Here is a 25,418-nt window from a genome sequence, read left to right on the forward strand (position 1 = left end):
ACTAAGACAGTTAAAGATACACCAATGGGCTGGATCGATAGCACAGCAGGTAGGGCAATTGCCTTGCACACTGTGGACTTGGGTTCAATCTCCAGCATCCCATATGGTACCCGAAGTTTGCCAGGAGTGATTTCTGGGTGCAGATCCAGGAGTAACCATTGAGCACTGCTGGATGTGGCCCCAAAACAAAAACAAACAAAAGAAAGGATACAGCTATGATTTGTGATTCTACTTTTTCTAAAATGCTTGCCATTATTATATAAGCTAAGCAAAAACAAAAAACGATTAAGAAAGGACAGAGTACATTCATACTTTGTTCCCATAAAAAATATTTCCAAATTCATCAAGAGTTTTACTTCTACAGTCTTAATCTTCAAGAGAACTATTGAAGATCAATGTGTAGCTTATCTATATTATCTCTATACATGCATAATTAAAAGAAAAGTACAGAAATGGAGGGAGGAAAGAAAAGGACTAGATATGTAAAGGAAAAATAAATATGGCACATAGGAGGAAAAAAAGAATTTTATGTTTAATCCCATCAAATTTCCTCCTAAACTGGATGATTGGAAGAGTGGTCAATAGTAGGATAACTACTACTAAGCCTTCTCTACCCCTTTTTGTAGACCTAAGAGTTCATTTTATTTAGAAGGAAATTATTATAAAATGAAATTATTATTATAAATCAAATTTAGGAAGTTAATTTTTATAATTTTAATAGAAATTTTATATTTTCCTTTTATTTAAACACTGATTAAAACTTGTTCATGATTGAGCTTGTATTTTTAAATAAAAACTCTGCACTCTAGATCAAGATACATGGAAGCAACACTACTTAAGGATAGTGGTAAATACACAGAACCATTATCTGTTCCTTGTGTGTTAAGTTTAAGGATATATGAAGAAGCAAGGAAGATAGACTATAGTTTCAGCAAGGGCCCATCTGGTCTTTACCTGGAGAACAGTAAAGTACCCATCTTCATAGTGTCCCAGAAACAGGTATGTTACTGCTGTGAGGACAGTGCTTGTTTCTTAACTGTAGGCATTCGTTGCTTTCTATATAACTATTCCTTCATTACTTCTGTTACATTGGTATGTGGAGTTGTAGACTGTAAAGGCTTTCTTAAGCCTCTGAATATTATCCAAGGATAAGTTTCCACGATCTCATTTATCATACTCACCCAGAGGCCTGTTGACCTGTCTTCAGTGCTAGATGAACAACTTAAAATGGAATTTGTCAGTCTTGAATATTTTTGTGGCAGTGAGGATTTAACGAAGAGCTTAACTATAAATGGATATTTGGTTTCTGTTTGAAATATTATCTGAACAAAAAGCCTTTGCAAATAAGGCATTAGGTGACAGAAAATGTTTACTTATTTTTGTTAAGGTAATATTTATTTACAAAATGTAAATGTTTCTATGTTTTAGGCATACAGTATTACCATGCCGAATCCATCACCAAAGTGCCAATATCTCTGCTCTATAGTCCATTGGACCTCCTCTACCTTCTAAGCCCACTATCAGCCTCATTTTTGTGCTCAGAAAAAAATGTCATTCTTATTTCCACTATGCTCAAAAAAAAAAAAAAGTAAAACATTGCATTTGTTCACAAAGCATTGTTGCAAAAACACTTCACTTCAGATTAGGACAGGATGTTTATACTGTTATTAATCCTAGCCAATTTCTAAACTTTAAAACAAATATTCATATGTTTAGGCATTAATAAACCTTATTGGAATTATTGATGAAAACTTTAGATAGTCTATTGTTACATTGATTGACTCTGAAATTTGTAGCCAGAGAGGAAAATACTAAGCAGGTCCTGTTTATCTTACACATGATCTGATGTGTGTGTGTAAGACTACAGAGAAAATATTTTATGTACCTGAAGTCAAAGAGCTTTCTCAGCATGCCCCAACCCCAGAATGTGAAACTGAAGTAAAAGACAGACCTTAGAATTTTAATTATTGTGGATATATAGAGCTACTTAGAAGTTTATCTTTCCAGAGTTATGTGGTTACATTTTCAGGGAGTGGGGTGAGGGTGAGAGTGGGAAAAGGGAGGTGAGACACAGCCCTCAAAACTTGGAGATGCTAAACATAGCTCCTCCACACACACCCCAAAATATAAACATATACTTTTTCCAAAGTATATATACGCACATTTGCAAAAAGCCAAAAATGCAAGGTTCTTCTTAAGTTGAGTATCTTTACATTAGTTGTAAGATTTCTTTCCCTCTCAGAGGAGAAAGGGGAATAGCTGTTTCTCTGATTTATACAGATTTATATTTTGTAGATTCCTCCTCTACGGTACAGACCATATATAGCACAACATCTGGTTCTCGTTTTGTCATTGTAGAAAGAGGAAATTAGTGTAGAGGGAACAGCACAATAAGTTTCTGTATTTAATAGGCTTTTCTGCACCAGAAACCTGGTGTTTATATTCAAGACAATATTAATAAATAAGACATTAAAATTTTGTATGTCAAAATATAACTTCTAAATTAACTACTATCTTGCCCACCCTTGATCTAGATCAGTCATCTAATCACCATACGCTAGAAAATTCTTCCAATCAGACTTTGTTTATGACCCCAAAATAAAAATTACATCTAAGAAAGACAGATTTACCTCTGTTACCATCCATCACTTAATAGTATATTGGAGAATATAAAGATAGAATTGGGGGTATTAAAATATAGGATAAAATTGATCTGCACATGTCTGGTTAGTTTTTATTCTTCTTGTAGATTAGTAGTGTTCTTAAAAATATATTTCTTTAAAATTTCTTTAGAAATATACACTTCTAAAAATTAATCAGACCTTCTGGGATTTTAAGTGTGTAATAAGTTAGTCTTTAATCTCAGTATTTGACAAAAAACTAATTTCCACATTATAATTACTCATTCTTGTAATTCTCTTAATTTTTTTTTTTTTTTGGTTTTTGGGCCACACCCGGTAACGCTCAGGGGTTACTCCTGGCTATGTGCTCAGAAGTCGCTCCTGGCTTGGGGGACCATATGGGACACCGGGGGATCGAACCGCGGTCCGTCCAAGGCTAGCGCAGGCAAGGCAGGCACCTTACCTTTAGCGCCACCGCCTGGCCCCTAATATTTTTATATTGCATCACCATCTACAAAATAATTGTATACTCTTGGGAACCTAAATCTTAAAAAATCTTTGGAAATAAATAGGAACTAACCATACCATTTTATGAATTTGTGATGTATTCTATTTCAAAATATATGAAATGAAATGCGATTTAAAAAATCTGATGTTCGTTATATGTATTGGACATAAGCTTTTTAGTGTTTGGGCACTTAAACTGAAAAGGATAATTTTGTTATGCCATCAACATCTATGAAGGCATTGCTGCACAGGACCTCATTTAAGGTCCTGGGTTCTGTCACCCCTTGTACCACCAAATAAAAAAGGAAAAGAAGAACATTACAAACAATAACCTAGAAATGATTGTCCTTAATAACAGGCACTGCAACAGATATCATTTCTATATATTGAGGTTGATTTTTTCTAGTATACACTAGAGTTACATCCTTTCCTGTGTCAGGGTTGATACATTGCTATTAACCAAAAAATAAATACAGATTTTTAGGGTCTTAAGGGGAAGAAAACTCTTTTTAAACTATGTTTCTGAAATGTTTTTGAGTCCTTTAAATGTTAAGCCATCAGCATAGCCATTTATAATTTTAGTCTTCAGAGTAATTTCATATTTAATATTTCATTTTATTCTTTTTTTAATTGAAACCATTGTGATATACAGAATCCTTCATAGTTGGGTTTCAGACCTACAATTAATCAGGGCCAACCCCACCTCCAATGTTGACGTCCCACCACCAGTGTTCCCCAGGTACATCTCAAACCACCCCCATGTCCCTCAGCTTGCCAATATATAACATGCCCATTTTAAGTTTAGTTTGTTAAAATGTGTGTATCTATATTCCATTGTTGCCTTTGGCTTGGATATTTAGTTCTGTCTTTTTTTTAACACTACCAATGTACCTGAGATTGCTTACCCTCAGGTCCCCATCTTTTCATATTTGTTTTTCTCCTCCTACACCATTTTTTTTTCTTTTCCTTGATATATTCTGGGATCAAGGATATTTGAAACAACTTTCATTAAAACAATGCATGTCTTCATGTAGTTATTCTAAATACCATATATAAGTATTATTATTCTAGGTTTATCCTTCTTCTGGCTTACTTCATTTAACATAATATCTTACAGTTCCATCCATGTTGCAGAAAATTACATGATTGCATCATTTCTTTCAGCTATGTAATAGTCCATTGTATATATGTACCACATCTTTATGATCCACTCATCTGTTGTTGGACATTTAGGTTGATTCTAAGTCTTAGCTGTTGTACTGAGAGCTGCAATGAATAGTGCTGTGCATACATCCTTTGGGATGAAAGTTTTCTGTCATGGATGGAAATAGATACCCAAAAGTGGGATTGCTGGATCATATGGAAGTTCAATTTTGAGTTTACTGAGAACCCGCCAAACCATTTCCCATAGGTTTGGACCAGGCAGCATTCACACCAGCAGTGGATAAGAATTCCTTTCTCACCACAACCCCAACAACAGAGATTGTTCCCAATATTTGTCCCCAATATTGTTCCCTATATTTACATGTGTCATACTCACTGGTGTAAGATTGTAATAGCCCCAAACACTGTATTTCCACCCAGGAAAAGCAGATCTGGAGCTGAGGGTCACTGCAGGAATTAATCCAAACAAAGCTAAGAGTGAAATATGCATAGCTGAGTCGCAATCTGTCTTGTCAAGCCAAGAGAAATGCTGCCCAGACTGCAGTTTTTATTGAGTACAGAGACCATTCTCAGGCAGCGGGGTAAGGGCAGAAGGCCTGTCCTGAGCCAACCCCACCCAGTTATCTTCCTACTAGGTATAAAGGAGGATTTCTGTCTCTGATATTTTGGAAGAGTCTAAGAATCAATAGTACTAACTCTTGTCTGAATGTTTGATAAAATTCATCTTTGATGGGACACATTTTGATAAACCCATCTTGTTTTGGAGTTTAACTTTTGGGGAGATTCTTAATTACTGTTTCAATTCCCTACTTGTGATTGGCCTGTTTAGGCTTTCTTCTTCCTCCTCACTCAGTTTTGGAAGATTATATGTTTCCAAAATATGTCCATTTCTTCTAGTGTTTCTAGCTTAAAAGAGTACAGTTCAGGGGCCGGGCGGTGGCACTAGAGGTAAGGTGCCTGCCTTGCCTAAGCTAGCCTTGGATGGACCTTGGTTCGATCCCCTGGAGTCCCATATGGTCCTCCAAGCCAGGAGCAACTTCTGAAGGCATAGCCAGGAGTAACCCCTGAGCGTCACTGGGTGTGGCCCCAAAACAAAACAAAACAAAAAAAAAAGAGTACAGTTCTTCATTATAATGTCTTGAATTCATGATTTCTTTAATTTCTGAGGATTCTGTTGTAATCTCTCCCCTTTCACATCTGATCCAATATTTGAACATTTTTTTCCTTACTCTCCTTCTGAGTCTTGCCAATAGTTTCTCTAACTTGTTTATTCTTTAAAAACACAGTTTCTGGTTTTATCAATTCTTTGTATTATTTTCCTTGTTTCTATATTGTTGATTTCTGTTATGGCTTTATTATTTTTTTTTCTTCTGCTGTGTTTGGCTTTCTTTGTTGTTGGTTTTTCAGATATTTAAGGTGTCCCTTTAGGTTTTTGATTTTTTTCTTTCTTCTCATTGTAAACCTGTGTTGTTATGAATTTATGTTCTTGGTAATGTTCTGCCAAGTGGATATGTCCAGTGATAAGAGTGGCATGTTGAAATCTCCTACTACTATCACATTTTCATCCAAGTTTCTCTAGGTTTGTAAGCAAAAGCCTTACATACTTTGCTGTCTCTACATTTGGTGTGTATATGTTGATCAGAGTTAGTACTTCTTGTATTGTTCCCCTGATCAGTGAGTAGTGCCCATCCTTGTCTCTAAGTACTTTCTTGAGGGTGACTGCAATTTGGTCTGATATAAGTATTGCTGTCCCAACTTTTTTTTCTAGCATCTTGTCTAATTGTTTTCCATCCTTCTACTCTGAGCCTGTATTTATCTGAGACTTTAAATGTGTTTCCTGCAGGCAACTGATTTCTGGGTTTTGTTTCCAGACACAACCCACTACTCTGTGACTCTTGATGTGATAGTTTAGTCCAGTGTTTTTCAACCTTTTTGTGCAAAGGCACACTTTTTTCATGAAAAAAATAATCACGAGGAACACCACCACTAGAAAATGTTAAAAAAAATTTTTACTCTCTGCCTATATTGACTATATATAAAGTATTCTCTTGAATAGAATCAAATAAACACAAAGAAATTATTTTATAATTACTTTATTATGATATAATAAAGTATTTTATAATTGTTCATATTTCTGTTTACTTATTCAGTGCAAAACCTGGGCCTGTTTGGTTGAACACGAAGCTGATATTTTGGTAGAATCGAAGAAACTCTTTTCTTTCCTAAATCATTTTAAATGAAGATCTTATTTGATTCTTATGTTCTTTCCTGTATACTTAATAGTTTGTGGGGTTTTTTTACTGTTTTAAAGAGTTCATCTCTCTATTTTTTGCCATTGGATTACTATATTTCTTGGTGTTCCTATGTTAGGATTGATTTTGTTTGGCACATTTTTGCTTCTTGGATTTGTACAGCAGCCTCTTTTTAGAGAATGGGGAAGTTCTCTGTTATTATCTCCTTCACTACTGGTTCTTCCCCTTTCCCTTTTCCCTCTCTTCTTGTATTTATATAATTCAGAGTCTATTTCTCTTATCTTCTTCATTAAGTACCTTAAATCTTCTTTCATTGTTTTCTCTCTCCTTTCTTTCTTGACTTCTTTATCAATGCTGAATTGTAATTTGTCTTCATCTATATAGTTCTCCACCTGTGTAATTCTGTTACTATAGCTTGCTAACTTCCTTTGGTTCCATTTGCATGGATTCTTTCTTCTTCTCAAAGAGTTCTTTTTTGACTTGGTTGAATTGTTCATCAATAGATTGCTTAATTTTACAGGCCAGTTCCTCTTTTGTTTCTGTTGCTAAAACATAAAATGTTGATTTTAGGTCTTCATCTACAAGTCTCAAGTATTTTGGTGGGCTTGAAAATTTGCCTGATTTCTCTCTATATCCCTCATTTTAGTTGTCTCCCTTAGTTTCCCCATTGTTTTTTGCATTTTATGGGTTTGAATGATGGAGTTTCAGGTTGTTTAAGAAAGTGATCTATTTAATTAATTGTATAAAAGGTGGCTAGAGATATGTCTGCTTTAGAGGTTATTTTCCTAAACATGTGAGGTTATCTAAGTATAAACAGAAATATTTTCAGGGGCTGGCACAGTGGTGCTAGAGGTAAGGTGTCTGCCTTGCCAGCACTAGCCTAGGACGGACCGTGGTTCGATGCCCTGGCATCCCATATGGTCCCCCAGGTCAGGAGGGACTTCTGAGCACATAGCCAGCAGTAACTCATGAGCGTTACCGGGTGTGCTCCCCCCCCCCCAAAAAAAAAGAAATATTTCCAACTAAAAAAAATAGAAATATTGCTAACTAGTTTGTTTGACTGCATTTTGAGGTTGCATTTTTGGGGGTCTCACACTCAGTGACGCTCAGGGATTACTCCTGGCTATGCGCTCAGAAATTGCTCCTGGCTTGGGGGACCATATGGAACACCAGGGGATCGAATTGCAGTCTGTCTTAGGCTATTGCAGGCAAGGCAGATGCCTTGCTGCTTGCACCACCGCTCTGGCTCTGAGGTTGTATATTTTTTAAGAGAAAGAAGTGCTAGGTCTAATCTGCCTGGAAATATTTTATATGAATTAAAATGGCTTCTAATACTTCTATATGGTTTGAGAAGAGGAGGGTTGATCTGAGGGATGAAAGAGTCCCTTTATTGGAAAACATACCTGAGATGAGGCAGGAGACAGAACAAATGTCAGGCCAGTGGAAGAGCAAGGAATCAGGTTGGGGGAAAGATTTTGGTGGTGGTAGTGGCTGCAGTGAGGGTCCAAGTGGTATGAGGGACCAAAAGGTCCATCTCTCAGCAGATGCACTTGAGATGGGGACAGGAGATAGATCAGATGTCAGGCCAGGTGGTGGAGTGAGGAAATAGCTTGTGAGAAGGATTTGGTGGTGGCACTGGCTGCAGTGAGGGTCCAGGTTGGCATGAGGGACCAAAAAAATCCCTCTCTCTGTAGAAGCACCTGAGATGACGCTCTAGACAGAACAAAGTCAGGTCAGAGGGCAGCTCATTTCACTCTTGATAACTCTGAATAGTACACATTAATCTAACTCTAGAAATGAGAAAACTGGAGATGGAGAAGTAGTAACATCATGTTTTTAAGAGATATTAATTAGACCCTAGACCTCGAAGTAAAATATTCACATTTCAAGTTTTATGTTTATCTTTGGAAAGGACGCTAAGATGATTACAATTATTAAGTTATATTTGGCCTAAAGCATCTTGAGCTTGAAAAAAAGCCAAATATTTTATTTCCTATATTTATTTTATTTATTTATATATTTTATGTATCTAAACATATTTATATAAATAAATATATTTATTTATTGAGACAGAGAGAGAAAGAGAGAGCAGATAACTTTGCAGGCAGCTAACCTGGATTTGATCCCTAGATGAGTAAGCCCTGAGTAAGGTTACTGGGTTTGACCCAAAACAAACTAAATTCACCATGGCAATAACAGTGCAGTGCTGAATGTTATAAAAAGAAATTTAATGCAAATTGTATCTTGTGTAGGAAAGTTTCTAAACTGTTTCTTCAAACTACATTAGAGCCCCTTCAGAATTTAGTTTGCTAAGATTCATATGTGTCCTATTGTTGTCTAATACAGCCATTTTTTCTTTCCTAAAACAGGATTTTCAGAGGCAGGCTGGAGCACTGGAAACTGAAGCCATCTCCCCCAGCTCAGGCCTCCACTCACTCACCTTGTATGCCTTTCTCTTGGCTTAATGAAAGCCGAAAAGGATCTTATTCTTTAAAGAACCTGCCTTCACCTACAAGTCCTCTTCAGCCTTCTCCTGAGATTCTAATTTCAGATAAAAAGGGGTCCAAGGTAGAAAACACATGGATTCAAAAACCAAACAAGAAAATTCTAAATCTTTTCTCCTATACAATCTTTGGAAAGCATTCTCAACTTGTGTGTATACTTTGGATCCAACAAACCAATATGATAATACTGCAATAAACAATGCATGGTATTTCTCGTGGGGAATAAAAGGAAATCTTATTTAACCATCACCTTCTTTACTACTGTTCTATTCTAGATTGTATGTTATATGTTACTCTGATTTACCTGTCTTTTCACATATTGCTATTTAATCTCACTTTGATAGTTAAGCCATGCTGGGAAAGATACAATTAAATAATAGAACTATATGATAGGTCTATTTATCCTGTATAGCTCTTTAAACTATATTTAAAAACTATTTCTCTGTGTTTATCAAGATTTACTAGAAAACAAATTTGGTATAAATTTGTGTTCAATACATGATAGTGAAACTCTTTAAGACAAACCAATGCTGACATCTCATTTATTTACTTCTTTTAAATCAAACTTCCATGTTAAAAAAATGTTATAATTCTAGCATCAAATTTTTTAACTTAATGTAATTGGGATTTACATGCATGGATGTTGCTTATTTCTAATGCATAATGGTTATTTCCAGCATGACGATGCAAATCTTACCTAACATTGATTTGAAACATTAATTTTCTAACTCACATTTTTGTGGGCTCCTTTAATCTGTGTTCACTTTTCTTTCTCAAACAGAAAGGTATTATTAATGTTATTTGAATTGAATTATTCCATTCAGGCCAACAGTTCACAGGGTTTTGACTTGGTTTGACGTGTTTCCTCTGATAATATTAAATGGTAATGTGCAATGTAAAATGCCCTCTGCTTAAATGTTCCTACCAACCCAACTCTTTATTCTTTTATGAAGTGTTAGCAAACATTGGAATTTGTTTGGTACTGAACTCTTTAGTCTCTGTCCTTGTACTTACTTTTGAACAACCAACTAAATTTTATTCACAGAAACCTAATGGTAAACTAAGTATCTACTTCCAGTGATCAGAATATGAACCAAGATGGTGTTGATTAAGTGCTTAGAGTTCTTGGGAAGCCAATCAGAAATGCGAGCAAAAGAATAAATGTTTAGCACTTTCTCCTTGGAACACTTTCCATATTGTCTGAGAAATCTAAATGATGTTTGAATAATTCTACCATCATCTTGTAATCAAAAGATTCCAACTCTGTTTTTTACAAATGTGGCAGTGTTGTCATTATTAACTATCTGACTTTATTATCCACTGACCATCCACTGACCATTTCTGTGAACTTCATTAAGTTCACACACCCCGATCCCCAGTGGTTACTTGGAAGTACGTAACTATTGTGCTATAGCTTCTTTGGCACTCCGCTGGTACTCTAGAGTTGCATGTCAGAATTAAACTACTAGTGTGTTGTCAATCATAAACTCTTCCAGAAATGATTACATTCAGGAGAATATCTGCTATTTCTCACAGTTTTTATCACGACAAACAGCAAGTGATCCTTCCCCAGACCATTCAAGCTACCTTTCTAATATGAATTGCCATCTGTTCCCAATAACTCAGGCTTTCTACACCATCTTTAATTTTTACTTACCCTGTTTCTTATTAGGGTTAAAGAAGATAGACTTATTAATATTACTGCTCTCAGTAGTTGCAGAGGATACTAATGTACACCCTTAAAGATAAACTGAGGAATAATTTCTCCAGAACACCCATTATTACATTCAATGTAGACAGCACCCCAAATTCTCTATCATTTGCACAAGGAACAGCTCACCAGCTGTTCCCTGCTTAAGGTTATTACCTAAGGAAAAATAAATTTTTCTAAGATGATTTAAAAATAATTAGAAAATGCAACTACACCCAGCTCTGATTTTTGCATTGTTCTAAATTGATGCTGAGTTTAATATCCTTTTTACAGAACTTTACCTTCAATGATGACTTCAGTCCCAGCAGTACCAGTTCGGCAGATCTGAGTGGCCTAGGAGCAGAGCCCAAAACTCCAGGGCTCTCTCAGTCCTTAGCACTGTCATCAGATGAGGTACGTATTAGGCCTTAGACCTGCTTTCTCAAAGAAGAATTTTTATTCATGAACTCTCACTAAAAAACTGGTTTTTAGAGGAGTAGATGCTATTGTTAAATCACCTGGACTATTGTTTCATGTTTGTTATGACACCTTCCTGATTTATTCCCCTTATATCTCAATATAAAAGCAGAATATCAATTCTGAGCCCCTTTAAGGTGTCCAGGAATCTTTTATGACTTTTTTTCTGATTCAAATAGAATGACTCTAGACAGAAATGTAGAGAGGTGAGTCTGGGTACTGGTGAACTAAAATAGGGAATTATTGTACCCAAGTTTACAGATTGCCATTTGCCTTTTCCTCAATATATTCCCACAACAGTGTCCCTTCCCCCAAATATTCAGATAATACTTGTGTACGGACATAGCCCTAGGTGAAGTATCATTATAGTGGATGGGGAAGAGAGAAATCTCATAAAGAAAACAATGGATCCAGGATCAAGTGAGCTGTCCCAGGAATTCTCAGAAGATAATCTCTAATCTATTGCATTAGTTCTTTAAGATATAAGTAAAGGATAACAGTAGGCTGTAGAGGTGGTGGTGGCAATTATATCTGGTATTGAGAATGGGTAGGAAGAAGCACCCTCGGTAATATCTTTTCACTCTGATTAATATTTTTTCATGCATCTTCTAATATGATTTTTATTTGAAACTGTTTTCTTAACCATGTCTGTCCATACATCTTCAGGCTTACAGACATTCATTTTATTAAAAGTTTGTACTATATATGTTGTACCGCCTATTTCTATAACACTATTCTTTTTAATTCCTTTGTTGCTCCCTTACTCAGAGCCTGGATATGATAGATGACGAGGTGAGCTTTTTTGGGCTTGTATGGTGGCTTATGTGGTATTGTTTGAATTTGTCCTCTCTTTGTAGATTATTTAAGAGTCAAACAATACAAAACTACTTTTCTTTATAGTAGAAAGGTTTTCTTGTGCTAAATAATTTCACTTACTGCCCCAGTCATTTTTTCTTAGCTTAAAATATAAAATATGTTTTGAGTCAGAATGATCTCCAAATTCCACCTCCACAATCCAACAATTTAGCTCCCATTATTATATTTTAATGTGGTCCATTCTTTTCTACCCTTGTCCTCATCTCAGCTTACCTACCCATCCCCTATTCTGTGTTTCCTATGTAGGTCAACATGGTGACTTCTGTCTCTTCTCCAAGCCCTGTCATCACCTTCATCTCCTCTCAGCTTAGTGGTTCTAGGAACCAACCTGCCCTTTGCACTGTGAAATGTAATATTCTGCATTGGATAGAACCTAAGACAGAAATAAACGCTTACTGTTGGCTACCACTTATTAGCCATGTGCTTATTGGCAGATCTGATTTTCTGAGCCTCATATTCCTCATTATTAAAAGAAATTGAGAATATTACCTATCCTGTCTTCACAGATTTTTCCAGATTTTTAAATTAAAAAATAGATGTAAAATATCCCCAAAGAATGTGTGGGGGCTTAATGTCCTTTCCTTTTTAGTGAAAGAACACTTCAATATTTGTCATTTGCTTTCACACATTCTAATGTTTTATGAGAGAATAAATGCAGTGAGTGATGCACTGAAAATAAGATCAATGAGGTATTTGTTTTCTTTCTCTAATAACCATTCCAAAGTGTTTCAATATAAACTTTGCAATAATAGATTTTATGTTTCTCTAAACCTGCTTCATGAATAATTATGCCTTATTTGAGGGAATTTGTTAGTTCTCAAGTACCTAAGTGTGTGAGGTAAAAATATACTTCATTTAAATTGCATGTGTATTCTTATATATACATAATGCACATGTACTCAATTTAGCTAGAACCATTAACTTATTAATAAATGGTTTAAAAATAAATATGACTTTAGTGGGAAAAATACAATTCTTTATGTTTCTATAATAGACCACGATGAGCCATAGCATTTAACTGCACTGCATAACATTCCTATCCCAGATCCTTGATGATGGACAATCTCCCAAACACAGTCAGTATCAGCATCGGGCCGTGCATGAATGGAGTGCGCAGCAGGTTTCTCACTGGTTAATGAGCCTAAATCTGGAGCAGTATGTATCCGAATTCAATGCCCAAAACATCACTGGAGAGCAACTTTTGCAGTTAGATGGAAATAAACTTAAGGTAAAAAATTTTATATCATGTAAGATTGAGGTATAATTTGTATGACTCACAATCACCTAAAATGTTTTAATTAGATCTGAGCATTGTGCACATCTGAGAAATAATTCACAGTAGTGAACAAAGGAAAATTATTGAATTATTTCTAATAGTGAAGTTTCAAATATGCCATCAGAGATCTAGATCAAACATTGACTAGGCACTCAATTATTGCTTTCACCTAGCAACACATAGTTCAGTTATTAACTATCTACCTGTGCCCCAGGTTACTGTTAACCTCAGTGGTTATCAGTTTTAATGCTGGCCATTCTGGATTATTTCACCACATTATTTCACCAAAGTCATGAATCCTTCCTTCTATACTAACTTCTCCTCTTTTGCTCTTTCTCACACACCACTCCAAAGGAGGTTCTTCACAGATCTTTCTTGCCCAAATCATGCAGACAGCATTTTCTTTATGTCCCATTACTCCCTCATGTCACACATTAAGTCTGTCTCTCTTAGAGTCCGGTGTAGCTCCCACCCACCATTTTGGAAAAACATCTGAAAGAGCTTACCACCAGCCCCCCTTCACCACCACTGTTGAGCTGACAGGCAGATGAGTATCTCTTGACAGTCTTGAAAAGGTTAGAGATCAATCAATAACCTGTGAATATGAAGGCCCCATTGACAAGGCTGTCTCTGTTGGGGAGATGGATGCTTCCTGCTGTTGATTCTGAAGGTCATGGAACATTTAGAGTATATAACCAGCTCCCCTTATTCTGAATTTCAAGTTCATAAGCAACCTCATTATAATCAGACTTCCTTTATAGGCATTCTTACAGGGAGAAATCACTACTCATGCTGGCATGAACATTCTGGTCTCCAAAACATCTTTGGATATCATTGTAAAATTAATAAACACTGGCATAATAAAATAATAAATACTAAAAATGAATAAACATTGGCAAAAGGAAGTCATTTCAATTCTGCCTGCCCTGAGTGAGACCACTCTGGCAGCAGAGCCCACTTCCATCTTTTGAAAATATTGATGACTTAAGTAATACTTTTGCTTATAAATGTCTGCAACTCATGGAATAGAGGATCAGAACTGTGCCCTTTATTCTTTTCTCTCACTAAACACTAATTCAAAAAGCATTTTAATAAAAATAATGGTAGTATGTGCTTTGTCTCAAAGAACAAAAGAATAAACAAAGCTCACCTTAACTAAACCCAAAACTCAGTGTGTAGATTGGGGGCACATGTAACCAGTTCTCCATTATTTTTGACCTCTTACCTCTTCTGCTATTGTTAAATTTGTTCATGAATGTGAATATGCTGTGATATTCTGAGCCAAAGGGTCAGCAGTTCTCACATTCACTTTGTTTTATGTATTTCCTTTCAGTCTCTGGGAATGGCATCATCACAGGATCGAGCAGTGGTCAAAAAGAAACTGAAGGAAATGAAGGTGTCTCTGGAGAAGGCTCGGAAGGCTCAAGAGAAAATAGAAAAACAAAGGGAAAAGCTGAGGAAGAGGGAACAAGAACAAATGCAGAGAAAAACCAAAAAGACTGAAAAGATGACTGCAGCAAGTGAGGGTGCTGATGAGCAGTAATACACACCTTCTGTATGTATGTGAGGGCAGGAGAGAGGGTCAGTGCTCCTGCTCTTAACTTCCTGCCCTGCTTTCCTCCAAACAACAAAGGAAAATCAAACTGGTGATGGAGTATTGCTGCTGCAGACAGACTGGGGAACTGTGTGTTGAGTAACTGCAGTTTCTGCAATATTAGAATATACACTTAATTTTAACCTACTAAAATAATACCAACCTTTATTTTTTTTTTTTTTGGTTTATTTACAAATCCAAGGATTTGTGTATGAGAAATGCAAGTGACTATTTCTCTCCCTTCTTACAAACATCCTGTGTTATGTTGGGTGGGTTGTGTCAGTTGGAAAACCAGGGCAATCCTGCCCAACATGAATGTGGCATAACCATCCCCCATTGTATTAATGTAGCACCATGAATTGTCAGTCTGGGATCTTCAGATGTGGTGACTGCACATTTCTACATGGCTGAGGATTCAGAATCTACTCTAGTATACTGAACAAGCACCCTTCTGTGCCATGTGGAAATATGGTTGCTCTGCCACATATTTACCTGCTATGACAAAAGGCAAGCAAAGTGGTCTGCTTGCTGGGCATTGCTAGAAAAAAAGAGAATTAATCATTTGTTAACACCAGAAGGCATGAACCTTAAGAATGTGGTCTTGGGTAATTCTTTGGCATTTCAATGGCAATAGCACTTATCCTTTAGATTTACCTTACCAAAGGAGAAAACGCAGACATAAATGCATGATGGGAATATTGGGATCTCTTGTTCATGTTTCCAGTGCTGTGTGTTTGGTTATTTCAACAACACTCAGAGACACCACATAGCTTCTCTCTCACCATCCATCCCCACTAACAAATTGAACAGGAAATTAGTTTTAAGGAAACTAACATTTTCAGGTTTCTTCTCTGGGGAACATTCTGGCAAGCCTTCAGCCTGGCTATGATACAATCATGAACTCATCTCATATTTTCTACTCAACATTTCCCAAGCATGCTCAATGTTTTAAAAAAATGTACTTTTAAGAAAAATAGAAATGCTAGTTAAAGAGAATTTGAATTTGTGTAACACGCAACTAGAGAAGCAAATTTATTGAGTACAATTTATTGAGAATGGTCTGTAAAGAGGAGTTATCAATTATATTTAAGAAATGTTTTGAATGGTTTTTCTGAGTCATTCTCTTCCATACTTTAAAAGTGTTCCAATCTGACAGTTCAAGTTGCTCTAAGATAGGACCCAGAATATAGCCTAACAGAGGAGTCAGTTATATATTTTGAAAGCCAGTATTAAGGATTTCAGTATTTCAATAAACTAATTCAAGTTGTAGGAGAATGGAGCAGACAGGAGAACATAAATGCATCTTGAGAAATTTTAAAAATAGATATAATAATTAAAGAAAATTTGGATTTAAGGAATATTAAACCACAGAAAAATTTATTGTATATTTTGTTATTGTTGCTGTTCTTTTCCTTTTATAATTCATGTATCTGATTCTCTTTCCTGCATTGGTTATAAAAAATGAAGTCATCACTTTTCAAAGGGCAAGTTTCAAGTGAAAAGTTCAGGCTTTATAAATTTTTGGATAAGGATTTTTTTTTCTCTAGTGTGTAAGGGTCTCTTTTAGATTCTATTCATATTTTCACTGGAAATATTACATGCCTGGAATTTGTGAGGAACTTTTTGAAAATTTCAAGTAACAGAGTAAAGGAGTTCCTACCCATTGAGCTCAATCTCATATTTTGAGAATTATGATGATTTTTTTGAGGGAGGTTCAGAATCCAGTGTAAAATCTGGAATTTTCTAAGCTAGAAATTTATAATCCAGTTTCTCTCTAGGACCTATTTACTTTTGTAGTACAATTGTATTTTCTGATTAATTTTAGTATTTTATTCACTTCTTACGGCTCATTCATTCATCCCTCAGAAATACATAATGTTACATCATGCCACTTTATATGTTTTTCTGTATATATTTATTGGTGTATAGTAAAACTGAAACTGCCATACTGGATACTCTTAATATTTTAAGATGTGTGGTGCTTTTCTATTTATTGATACAATGAGAAACAAAGAACCACTCTGGATGAATTATAAATATTTTCTAATTCTAAAATAATAAGCCAAAATCTGTTCATAATTATATTTGCTATTATAAATTTTTGCTAATAATTGGAAGGAAATGTACCTGGATCACACTGGAAGTTTTGCTGCATTAATTTTAAGAGTGGAACTTGAAAGATAATTATCTTAAGTTATGTTTACACTTTAGATATACTGGAAGCATCACAAATTTATATCTTTCTCTGCATATAATTATTTATGATCTCTAATATTACATGTTTTTAAATGTCTTAGAACTACTGTTTATTTTAACTTCATTTGTACACATTAGATAAATAACAAACAATATTATAAAGCAAGTTGATTTCATTAAATACCTTAGTTCATATTTTAACATATTAAGTTAAACTATAGTAAATTTAAGTCTTTAGTTATTTTAACATTATTATTCAAAACTGCTGAAAGTGTAAAAGGCACTTGATTATATTGGTCAAACAGGAAAAAATGTAAGCTGATTGATATAAAGATATAAAAGCAAAGTGAAAGACCTTATGAACATTCTTATGAACATATCTTATGAATATTCTTTTGCTCATTACTTTTGTTGAATCAAATGCATGATTCCTAATTGAAGTGGTCATGTTTTACACAATCTATATTTATGCTTGTGATTTTCAGTGTTGATGCAACTTAACACAGAATTGTTGCCTCATGTACCTTTAGTATTACTAGAAAATGAATGGAAAGGATATATATCTGAATTTTAATACCTGAAGGACAGCTCATTATACTTTCAACAATATGCAAAAGTCTTTTTGCAGTCTAGCTAATTATTTGGGGGAATATAAAGTTGGGCAGGTGGGAATGTGAATGAGGCCAAACAAAAAGCGTTGTGTGAGATAAGTAAAGAAGAAGTGATTTCCATGAAAAACAAGCTTTAGTTTTATAACTAATTTCTTTATTTAATATCATATCCCTGAGTTCTCTTATTCTTGGCTTTTACTCAGAAGTTCACTAGATCAGACATCTAATTATATATGTCAAACATCTGATGAAGTCCACCGTTTGTTTCACAGAAATAAAGCAATTCTGTGCTTGGGTTAACATTGATTTACCACCCACAACATCAAATACACATTTTAACCCATGGCAGTTCTTGAAAACAAAGTGGCTGGAGCAAAAGGGAGGAACAGAATTAACCCTTATAGTTGTCTTTTATCCTGTGGTTAACTCTGGTCTGAAATCTTTAGATATCCTGAGTCTCAGCTGTAAATTCATTAATTGGTTTTGTGACCCAGCACTTTAATCAGCTCCTCTGTATTTTAGCTGAGAGCAAAGAAATCTCCTCTAGGTTCAATTTGTACTGGAATTAGAATGTGCTTTAAAGTGATATTTTAAAAGGTAAATAAAAATATGCATTGATTTGGCTATTGTCATTCATTTATAAGTGTTAATGATTATGAATAACCAGCTTTCAAGAGATAAATCCCAGGTTTAACAATAGTATTAAAAAAAAGGGGGAATCCTAATAATTATTGTATCTAGCAGTTTAAGAGGAGTGTCTATGCTTTGGATATGTTATGTCCCTTTCATTAATTTGAGGTACTTAAAAGTTATCACATCCCATTGAGCAATGTTACACTCTCAGTGGTGCTACAGATGATGGGTGTTTTACTATAATTTGTGTCAGGTATTAAATGCTGTTTTTAGTGCATTCTGTTTGAAAATGTAAAATAGAAAAGAAAAGCCCTGTTGTGTTTTAAAGATAGCCCTTCCAAATTTAACCACAGATCTGTCTCTTTACACTGTTCCAAAGCAAAACGTTTAAGGATGAAGTCCAGAAGTAAAATGCCCATGTTTTCTCCTAAAATTGTTTTCATTCTAATGGCTGTGAGTGGGGAGTAGTTTCTCAGAAGAAAGTAGTGTTGTAGGAAATATGAATATGTGCTTCAGTGGAGTCACTCCTAAAAACCAGTCTGAGTATGAAAACCAATATGGATATGCAAACAGATTTTGTTTATAACACCAGATAGAATACATTTAAATAACTTAAAGTGTAGCATAAAGTAGATATAATCAAGAAGTTGGGGGCAAAGAAAAAGCCTACAGAATCTATTTCCAGCCCCTGACCTCCAGAAAATGAAAACATCAGATTCTATCATCTACATAGATTATATGCTCCTATGGATGTTAAGAGAATGATTGCTGCTAGAAGGTTTACATTTGTCAGGATCTGGACCAAACACAGCATATCATCTGCTTCTAGATCTCCAGAGCAAGGATGAACAGATCAGATGATTTTCAATCCTTGACTCTAACCCCAAATTCAAACCTAAAATGATTAGGTTTTCAAGAATGAATAATAGATAAGGTATAAGAAAACAAGAGGCAACTTCTCAATAATGTGCATGCCACTTGTGTAGGTATACAGAACTACATATATGTGCATATATACATGACTTTATCTCCCATTTTACATGCACACACCTACCACAATCACATGGCATAAAATAACACATTGCATATGGATCTTAGTCATGTCAGTTAGGACCTTGATCAATAATCATAGCCTTATAGCCACTTTTTTGTGTTGTGTATACATTGAATGGTTCATAAGATTTTAAGAAATTTTTTAATGTATTTCTACTAAATGCACTTATCCTTCTACATGTTTATATATTTTGGTAAAATTGATTTATTAGCTACTTGATATTTTAGTAGGATAAAACTCTCAAACGTTTAGTTATGCTTTGATATCAAGTGTACATTACTAAATTAAAGCTCAGAAGTTTGAGAAGCTTTGAGCATTTTCAACTGTGGACTGCCATTTCCCTGACTAAACAATTGTACTGTGTGTTCTTGTACATTTACTCACAATCTAAAAGTCTATTTGGTATTTGTGATGCTGGAGTCACTAACTACTGTCTCTGATGGCAGTGTTGTGTTGTGATTATTTGATCATCTGCTTCTTTTGCTGAATGATGGCATGGTTAGGTCATGAGAGATTTAATAGGAAGTATGTGCAAGGATGAATATAGTGTTGGGAGGTGTACACTTCTATATATTTAAGCAATTTCATTTATATACTAAGAATACCTGTTACAGATATAATCTTTAATTCCTGAAAGAAAATTGACCAAAAATAAGTGTTACCTAAAAAAGGAAAATTAGCAGCACTCCAGCTAGGCAACACCTCCTAACAGCATAAGATTTAGATAGTGCATTGTGAAATCCTTTTATGTATGTGTATATGTTTTTCTTAATATTATTTGTGGTCATCACTACTGCTCTTTGATTTTTAATGAAGTGGCATTTCAACAACTAGTACACTTGCTGCATATCACTAACAAAACCAGAAGCTGATAAAAAAGGAATTGTTGCATCATAAGAAGTTTATTTAGATTTTTTTTTTACATATTACTTACTAAAGGAAAAGAGTTGTTTGAACATAATTTTTAAGCCCCGTAAGTATGAATGCATGTTATCTGAAACTTTTAATTTGTACATTTAGGTATCTGATCTTTTGCATGGAGGAGACAATAGTGCCATGTCTGAATTGTTCTCTTGTGCTTGGTTAATATGTACTTAATCTAGATTGTTTCATTTGAAATGACATTTTTATTCTTTGATTTTCAGAGGCATTCAAAGCAAAATATTGCGGTGGTTGTTTGTTTTATGAGCAATCTAAAAATACATGTGATTAAATTAAACTTGTTAGTGTAAATAAATTTCTTGCCAATGAGTATTCTTGTTGTTAGACAGTGAATGCAATAAAAAGAGAAACACTATAAGATCTATGGAAGTGATTTTTTTTGTCTTTCATTTTCACCTTAAACTAAAACAAGCCTTGATATAGGAAACGTGTGTTAACTGTCAAAATATCTATCAATTTTTTCTATTTGATCTATTAATTTGATATATGTTATCTCTCAAATTAGTTTATCAATCAAGAGCAAAAAGTACATTTCTTATGGAAATGAAACTAAATATAAATTTTAGTCTGGTAAAGTGTAATTGATGGTTACAATTACATTTGAAAGCACAATTATGGAAATGGGTATAAAGTTTAAAGATCAAAGTGTCCACAAAAATTTTCTCATCCATCTTTCTATTCTTTTTTTTCAGTTTTTGAATTCTTTTTTATTAATTTTTATTTTTAATTATGAGAACAAAGATGCAAAGGGAGAGGACAAGGTAAAATTACAGTGGAAGGACAGTCACCCATAAACAGAATTCTCAGTAGTCCCATTGCTGATATCTTAACTTTGAACTTTCAGCCAAAGAACATTAAGAAAAATAAAACAGAACCCATGTACAATTACTTTGTCCCTCAAGTCCCCAGATTGTAGTACATATTTCTTAGCAGCACACAAAGCAATCTAAAGACATAAAACTTATGTAACTCCTTAAACATTGAAGGCAAAGTACTTTTTAACATTTCCATGCACACGCATATTAGTTTAAGTTAACCATTTTTCTTAAGGATTAGAGTCAAAGGAGCACAGTAAAAACGGTGTTATAGTGGCAATTATTGTTTTCATAGGCTCACCAAAATATGAGGACATGGAAAGGAAAAGCCTTGGCCTAAATACAAGGAGACGCTACCCCTGAAGTTTTCTGACATAAGACCAACTCTAGGCTCCAGACAAACTAGTTTGTCCAATGCAGGTCATTGTCTGTAGTGCCAATACACTTTTATTTTTCACACAGTCTCTGTTGTTGGTATCATGTTTCTGTATTAAAGATCCTGGAATCTGCATTTCCTATATTGCAGTCAGGATGGTGCAGAGCGTCCTCTCATTTCACCTCACAATTAAAGGGCAATGCAGAGAACCCTGTCATGTAAGCAGGTCCTTGTTGTCAAGTCTTCTTAGTGTTAAGGGAAGTCGCTTTTGAGCAGGTTGATGTCAGAGCCATGGTAGGGTCTTCCCTGGTAGAGGATTGCTTCCAGGTGTTGTTATAAAAAACCTTGGATGTTTCGTAGATAGCTTCCCTGGTTCAGGGGTGAATGGAGGATGCCCATTCTTCTGAGGCCTGTGCCAGGTCATTATATCAGGTGTCATTATATCAGGGTGTAAGGCCCCATTGCACTACAAGATTTGTGTGTTCCAATCTCTATTAGATAAGAACTTATTTGTATGTATAGTATTTTCGCATTTTAATGTGCCTATGCAAATATGCAAACAGGGATCAATGCCACATGGTGTTATCAGCACATATGGGGGCCATAAGAACAAGTCCAACAATCCCCATGACATGGTTCAATCATAAGCGTTAAACTGAGAGACTCTTCCACCAAAATTCCTTATTGAACAGCTCACAAAGAGAAGGCAAGATAAAAAGTGGGTAGAATTGTCATGATAAAAGAATATTTAGAAAGAGTTATAGCTGTTAAAGAAAATACACATAAAATATTTAAGAGACATATGTGTCCATTTTATGTCTTTTGAAATAGTTGGGGGTTGTTAAATCCAACGCACAACTTTGGTCTGTGATTAGAACTGTGTAGTAAAGGGTAAATGTGAGGTACTGATGGTTGGGGGTGAGAGAGTTAAGGAGTAATAATGAGCTTTGTAGGGGTCTGCAAAAGGACAGAATCTGTTGGAGCAGGAGGTCAGTCTTGATGCCTAACAAATTAAAGAACTGAGGGTAAAGAGGGTTAACTATGGGGAAGATAACAAATCCGGATTGGGAGATGAGGGAGTAGAAGGGGCTCTGGTGTGGAGGAGGGGATATATCAGAAGGGTTATATACATTGTATAGATGAATTGTTTATGGATTAGGCTTGGCAGTCAGAGAGGACCACTGTATAGGAAGTCACAGTCTACATATACACTGATTTTAGAGACCTATTTGAATATTATCCTCCAAATCTAGAAAATTCTATTATTTTCCCTAGAAGCAGTCACTAAGAACATTTTTGGGTATTGTTAAAAAGTATATATGTTGCGGGGGCGCAAATGCGCCCGCGTGCTTTTGAAAATGAATACTAGTAAGAAGAGAATCCTGAATGGGGTCCAGTTGGGGGTGGGAGGATCTCAGTTCCCTGGACTAAGTGGTCAACCCAGGGGGCCTATGGCTAGCTGTCCTGCCCAGAGTCCCCAACATACCAGCTGAAGACAAACAGAAAAACTGGCATGTGGAGTCTTCTGGGTGCAGCCCTGCCCCTGTAGTTTGTAGATGCATAGGGGAGGAATTTCTCTCCCCCACACTCCCTCCAGGGCCCGATTAACCAGGCGTGGCCCTGAAGACCCATCTGGCGTGGGCGGGATCTCAGTCCCCTGAACTAAGTGGTCAGCCCAGGGGGCCTATGGCTAGCTGTCCTGCCCAGAGCCCCCAACATACCAGCTGAAGACAAACAGAAGAACTAGGATGTCCATCTTTCTATTCTTATCACGTCTTCACAATCACTATTTCTTAAACCTATCACCAGGGTCTGGACAAATCCACTAAGCAATCAACCTTACACAGAGCAAGAAGCTGAAAAGTAAGGGCATCTTAAAGTTTAAACTTTCTCTAACCAGTTTTGTGTCTAAACCAAAAATGTTTAAGAGACTTAAATTAAAAAATAAGTGTGAACTTTTTTCTCATTTTCTCTCTCTCTATTCCTCTGTTTTTATCTCTACATGCATAACTAAGATTATGCCTTTGCAGTGTAAAAATTTAGATCTGGGCATTACAAAAGAAGTAAATAAAACTATTTTTATTTTCCTTGAATGGTTTATAAAATCCCTAACCAAAGCAAAGCAACTGTCCTTTATTTTATTTTATTTTATTTCATTTTATTTTATTTTATTTTATTTTATTTTATTTTATTTGTTTTTTCAGTCCTCAGAAGTTACTCATGATTTTGCACTCAGAAATGGCTCCTGGCAGGCTCGTGGGACCATATGGGATACTGGAAATCATACTGGGGTTCGTCCAGGGTTGGCCATGTGCAAAGCAAATGCCCTACCACTGTGCTATAACTTTGGCCCCCAGTAACTGCCCTTTTTTAATAACTGTGAAAATAAGCTGTGTCAGATTTCTTTATATTCATTTTTGAGACGATGTCACTTTTCTTAGTCTATAAAGAAAGTATAAACATTCTATTGGTTACATCAAATAATTATTTTTAAAGTAAATGTTAAGCCCCACAGTAAACGATAGTCTCAAAACAGTATTTCAAAGAATTCAACTTTCTTCACTATGAGCAGCCTCACTGCATAATTGAGCTCTCATAGGGTTCACTGCTATGGTGAACTCTAAATCTGACAAAAAAGAAGATGTTCAATCTAATAAAAATATTCCTGTAACTTTACTTCACCACCAATGATTTATTGTTATTGTTTTGGCCACATCCAGTAATTTTCATGGCTTACTCCTGACTCTGTACCAAGGGTCACTCCTGGTAGGCTCAGGAACACATCAGGGTGTTGATGTTCAAACATGGGTAAGCTGTGCAAGGCTACCTGCTGTACTGTTTGTTGCTCCAGCACCACATCACAGGTAGTGGTGTCAAACTATTAGGAGTTCTCAGTTTATACACAAAATAGATTTCCTTTTATGCTAGCATATCATAGCAAGTGTCTTGAAATACTGTATTCAATGTCTACTTGAACATCCTAAAGAAATAATGAGGTATGGGTTACAATGATAGTACAATTATTAAAGTGCTTGCTAGCACTAAGCCAACTCTAGTTCTATTACTGAAACTTTATATATCCCCAAGTCCCATAAGATGTGATCTAAGAAAACAGAACTAGAATTAAGTCCTGAGTATATATGTATATGGGCAAAAAAAGAGAAAATGAAGTCAGGAGACCATGCATTCAAAGATAATAGTACAAGAAAATAAATGATTTTTTACTTGCCAGGTTTTGTTTGTTTGTTCATTTGTTTTTATAATAATTTATTTAAGCACTGTGGTTACAAAAATGTTAATAGTTGGGTTTCAGTCATTGAATGAACACCACCCTTCACCAGTGTAACCAATGTTTCCCAATTCCCTCCTTCCCTGTCTACTGAATGTCTTTGGTATAGGCATTCTATTTCTTTCTCACTATAATTGTTATAGTTGTTAGTGCAGTTACTATTCTAATTGCGTTCACCATTCTTTGTTGTAAGCTTCATATCATGGGATGGCCATTCCAATTTGAGGGGGAGGGGGGTGTTGGTTCACACCCAGTGGCGCTCAGGGGTTATCACTAGCTCTTCACTGAGAGACTGCTTCTGGTAGGCTTAGGGGACCATATGGGATACCAGGGATTGAAACCCAGTTTGACTCGGGTCATCTGCGCACAAGGCAAATGCCGTACCACTGTGCTATTGCTCTGGCCCCTGGTATTATTTTTAAATGGTATTCCAACCTTAATCTTCCTACTCAGAACTCTCAGAAGCTTTTCTTCCTCATCAGGACCAAAAAAATTTGGTCTTTTCATTCTTCTTTTGATTGTTTTATTGTCTTCTTTCTAG

The 25,418-nt window shown here is 35.5% G+C and overlaps 1 protein-coding gene across 1 annotated transcript in view; it reads left to right on the forward strand.

Moving 5' to 3' along the window:
* PPP1R9A (protein phosphatase 1 regulatory subunit 9A) overlaps nucleotides 1-20,755 on the forward strand; it is a 316,932-nt gene extending 296,177 nt beyond the window's left edge. Inside the window, 5 exon segments of the mRNA XM_049784454.1 lie at nucleotides 8,914-9,112; nucleotides 11,033-11,152; nucleotides 11,984-12,007; nucleotides 13,137-13,319; nucleotides 14,701-20,755. Coding sequence (XP_049640411.1) covers nucleotides 8,914-9,112; nucleotides 11,033-11,152; nucleotides 11,984-12,007; nucleotides 13,137-13,319; nucleotides 14,701-14,910 — 736 coding nt within the window. The 3' untranslated portion in view covers nucleotides 14,911-20,755.
* The last annotated feature ends 4,663 nt before the right edge of the window (nucleotides 20,756-25,418 follow it).

Source organism: Suncus etruscus, chromosome 1 (genome assembly GCF_024139225.1).
Source record: "Suncus etruscus isolate mSunEtr1 chromosome 1, mSunEtr1.pri.cur, whole genome shotgun sequence".
In the NCBI taxonomy this organism is placed as follows: domain Eukaryota; kingdom Metazoa; phylum Chordata; class Mammalia; order Eulipotyphla; family Soricidae; genus Suncus; species Suncus etruscus.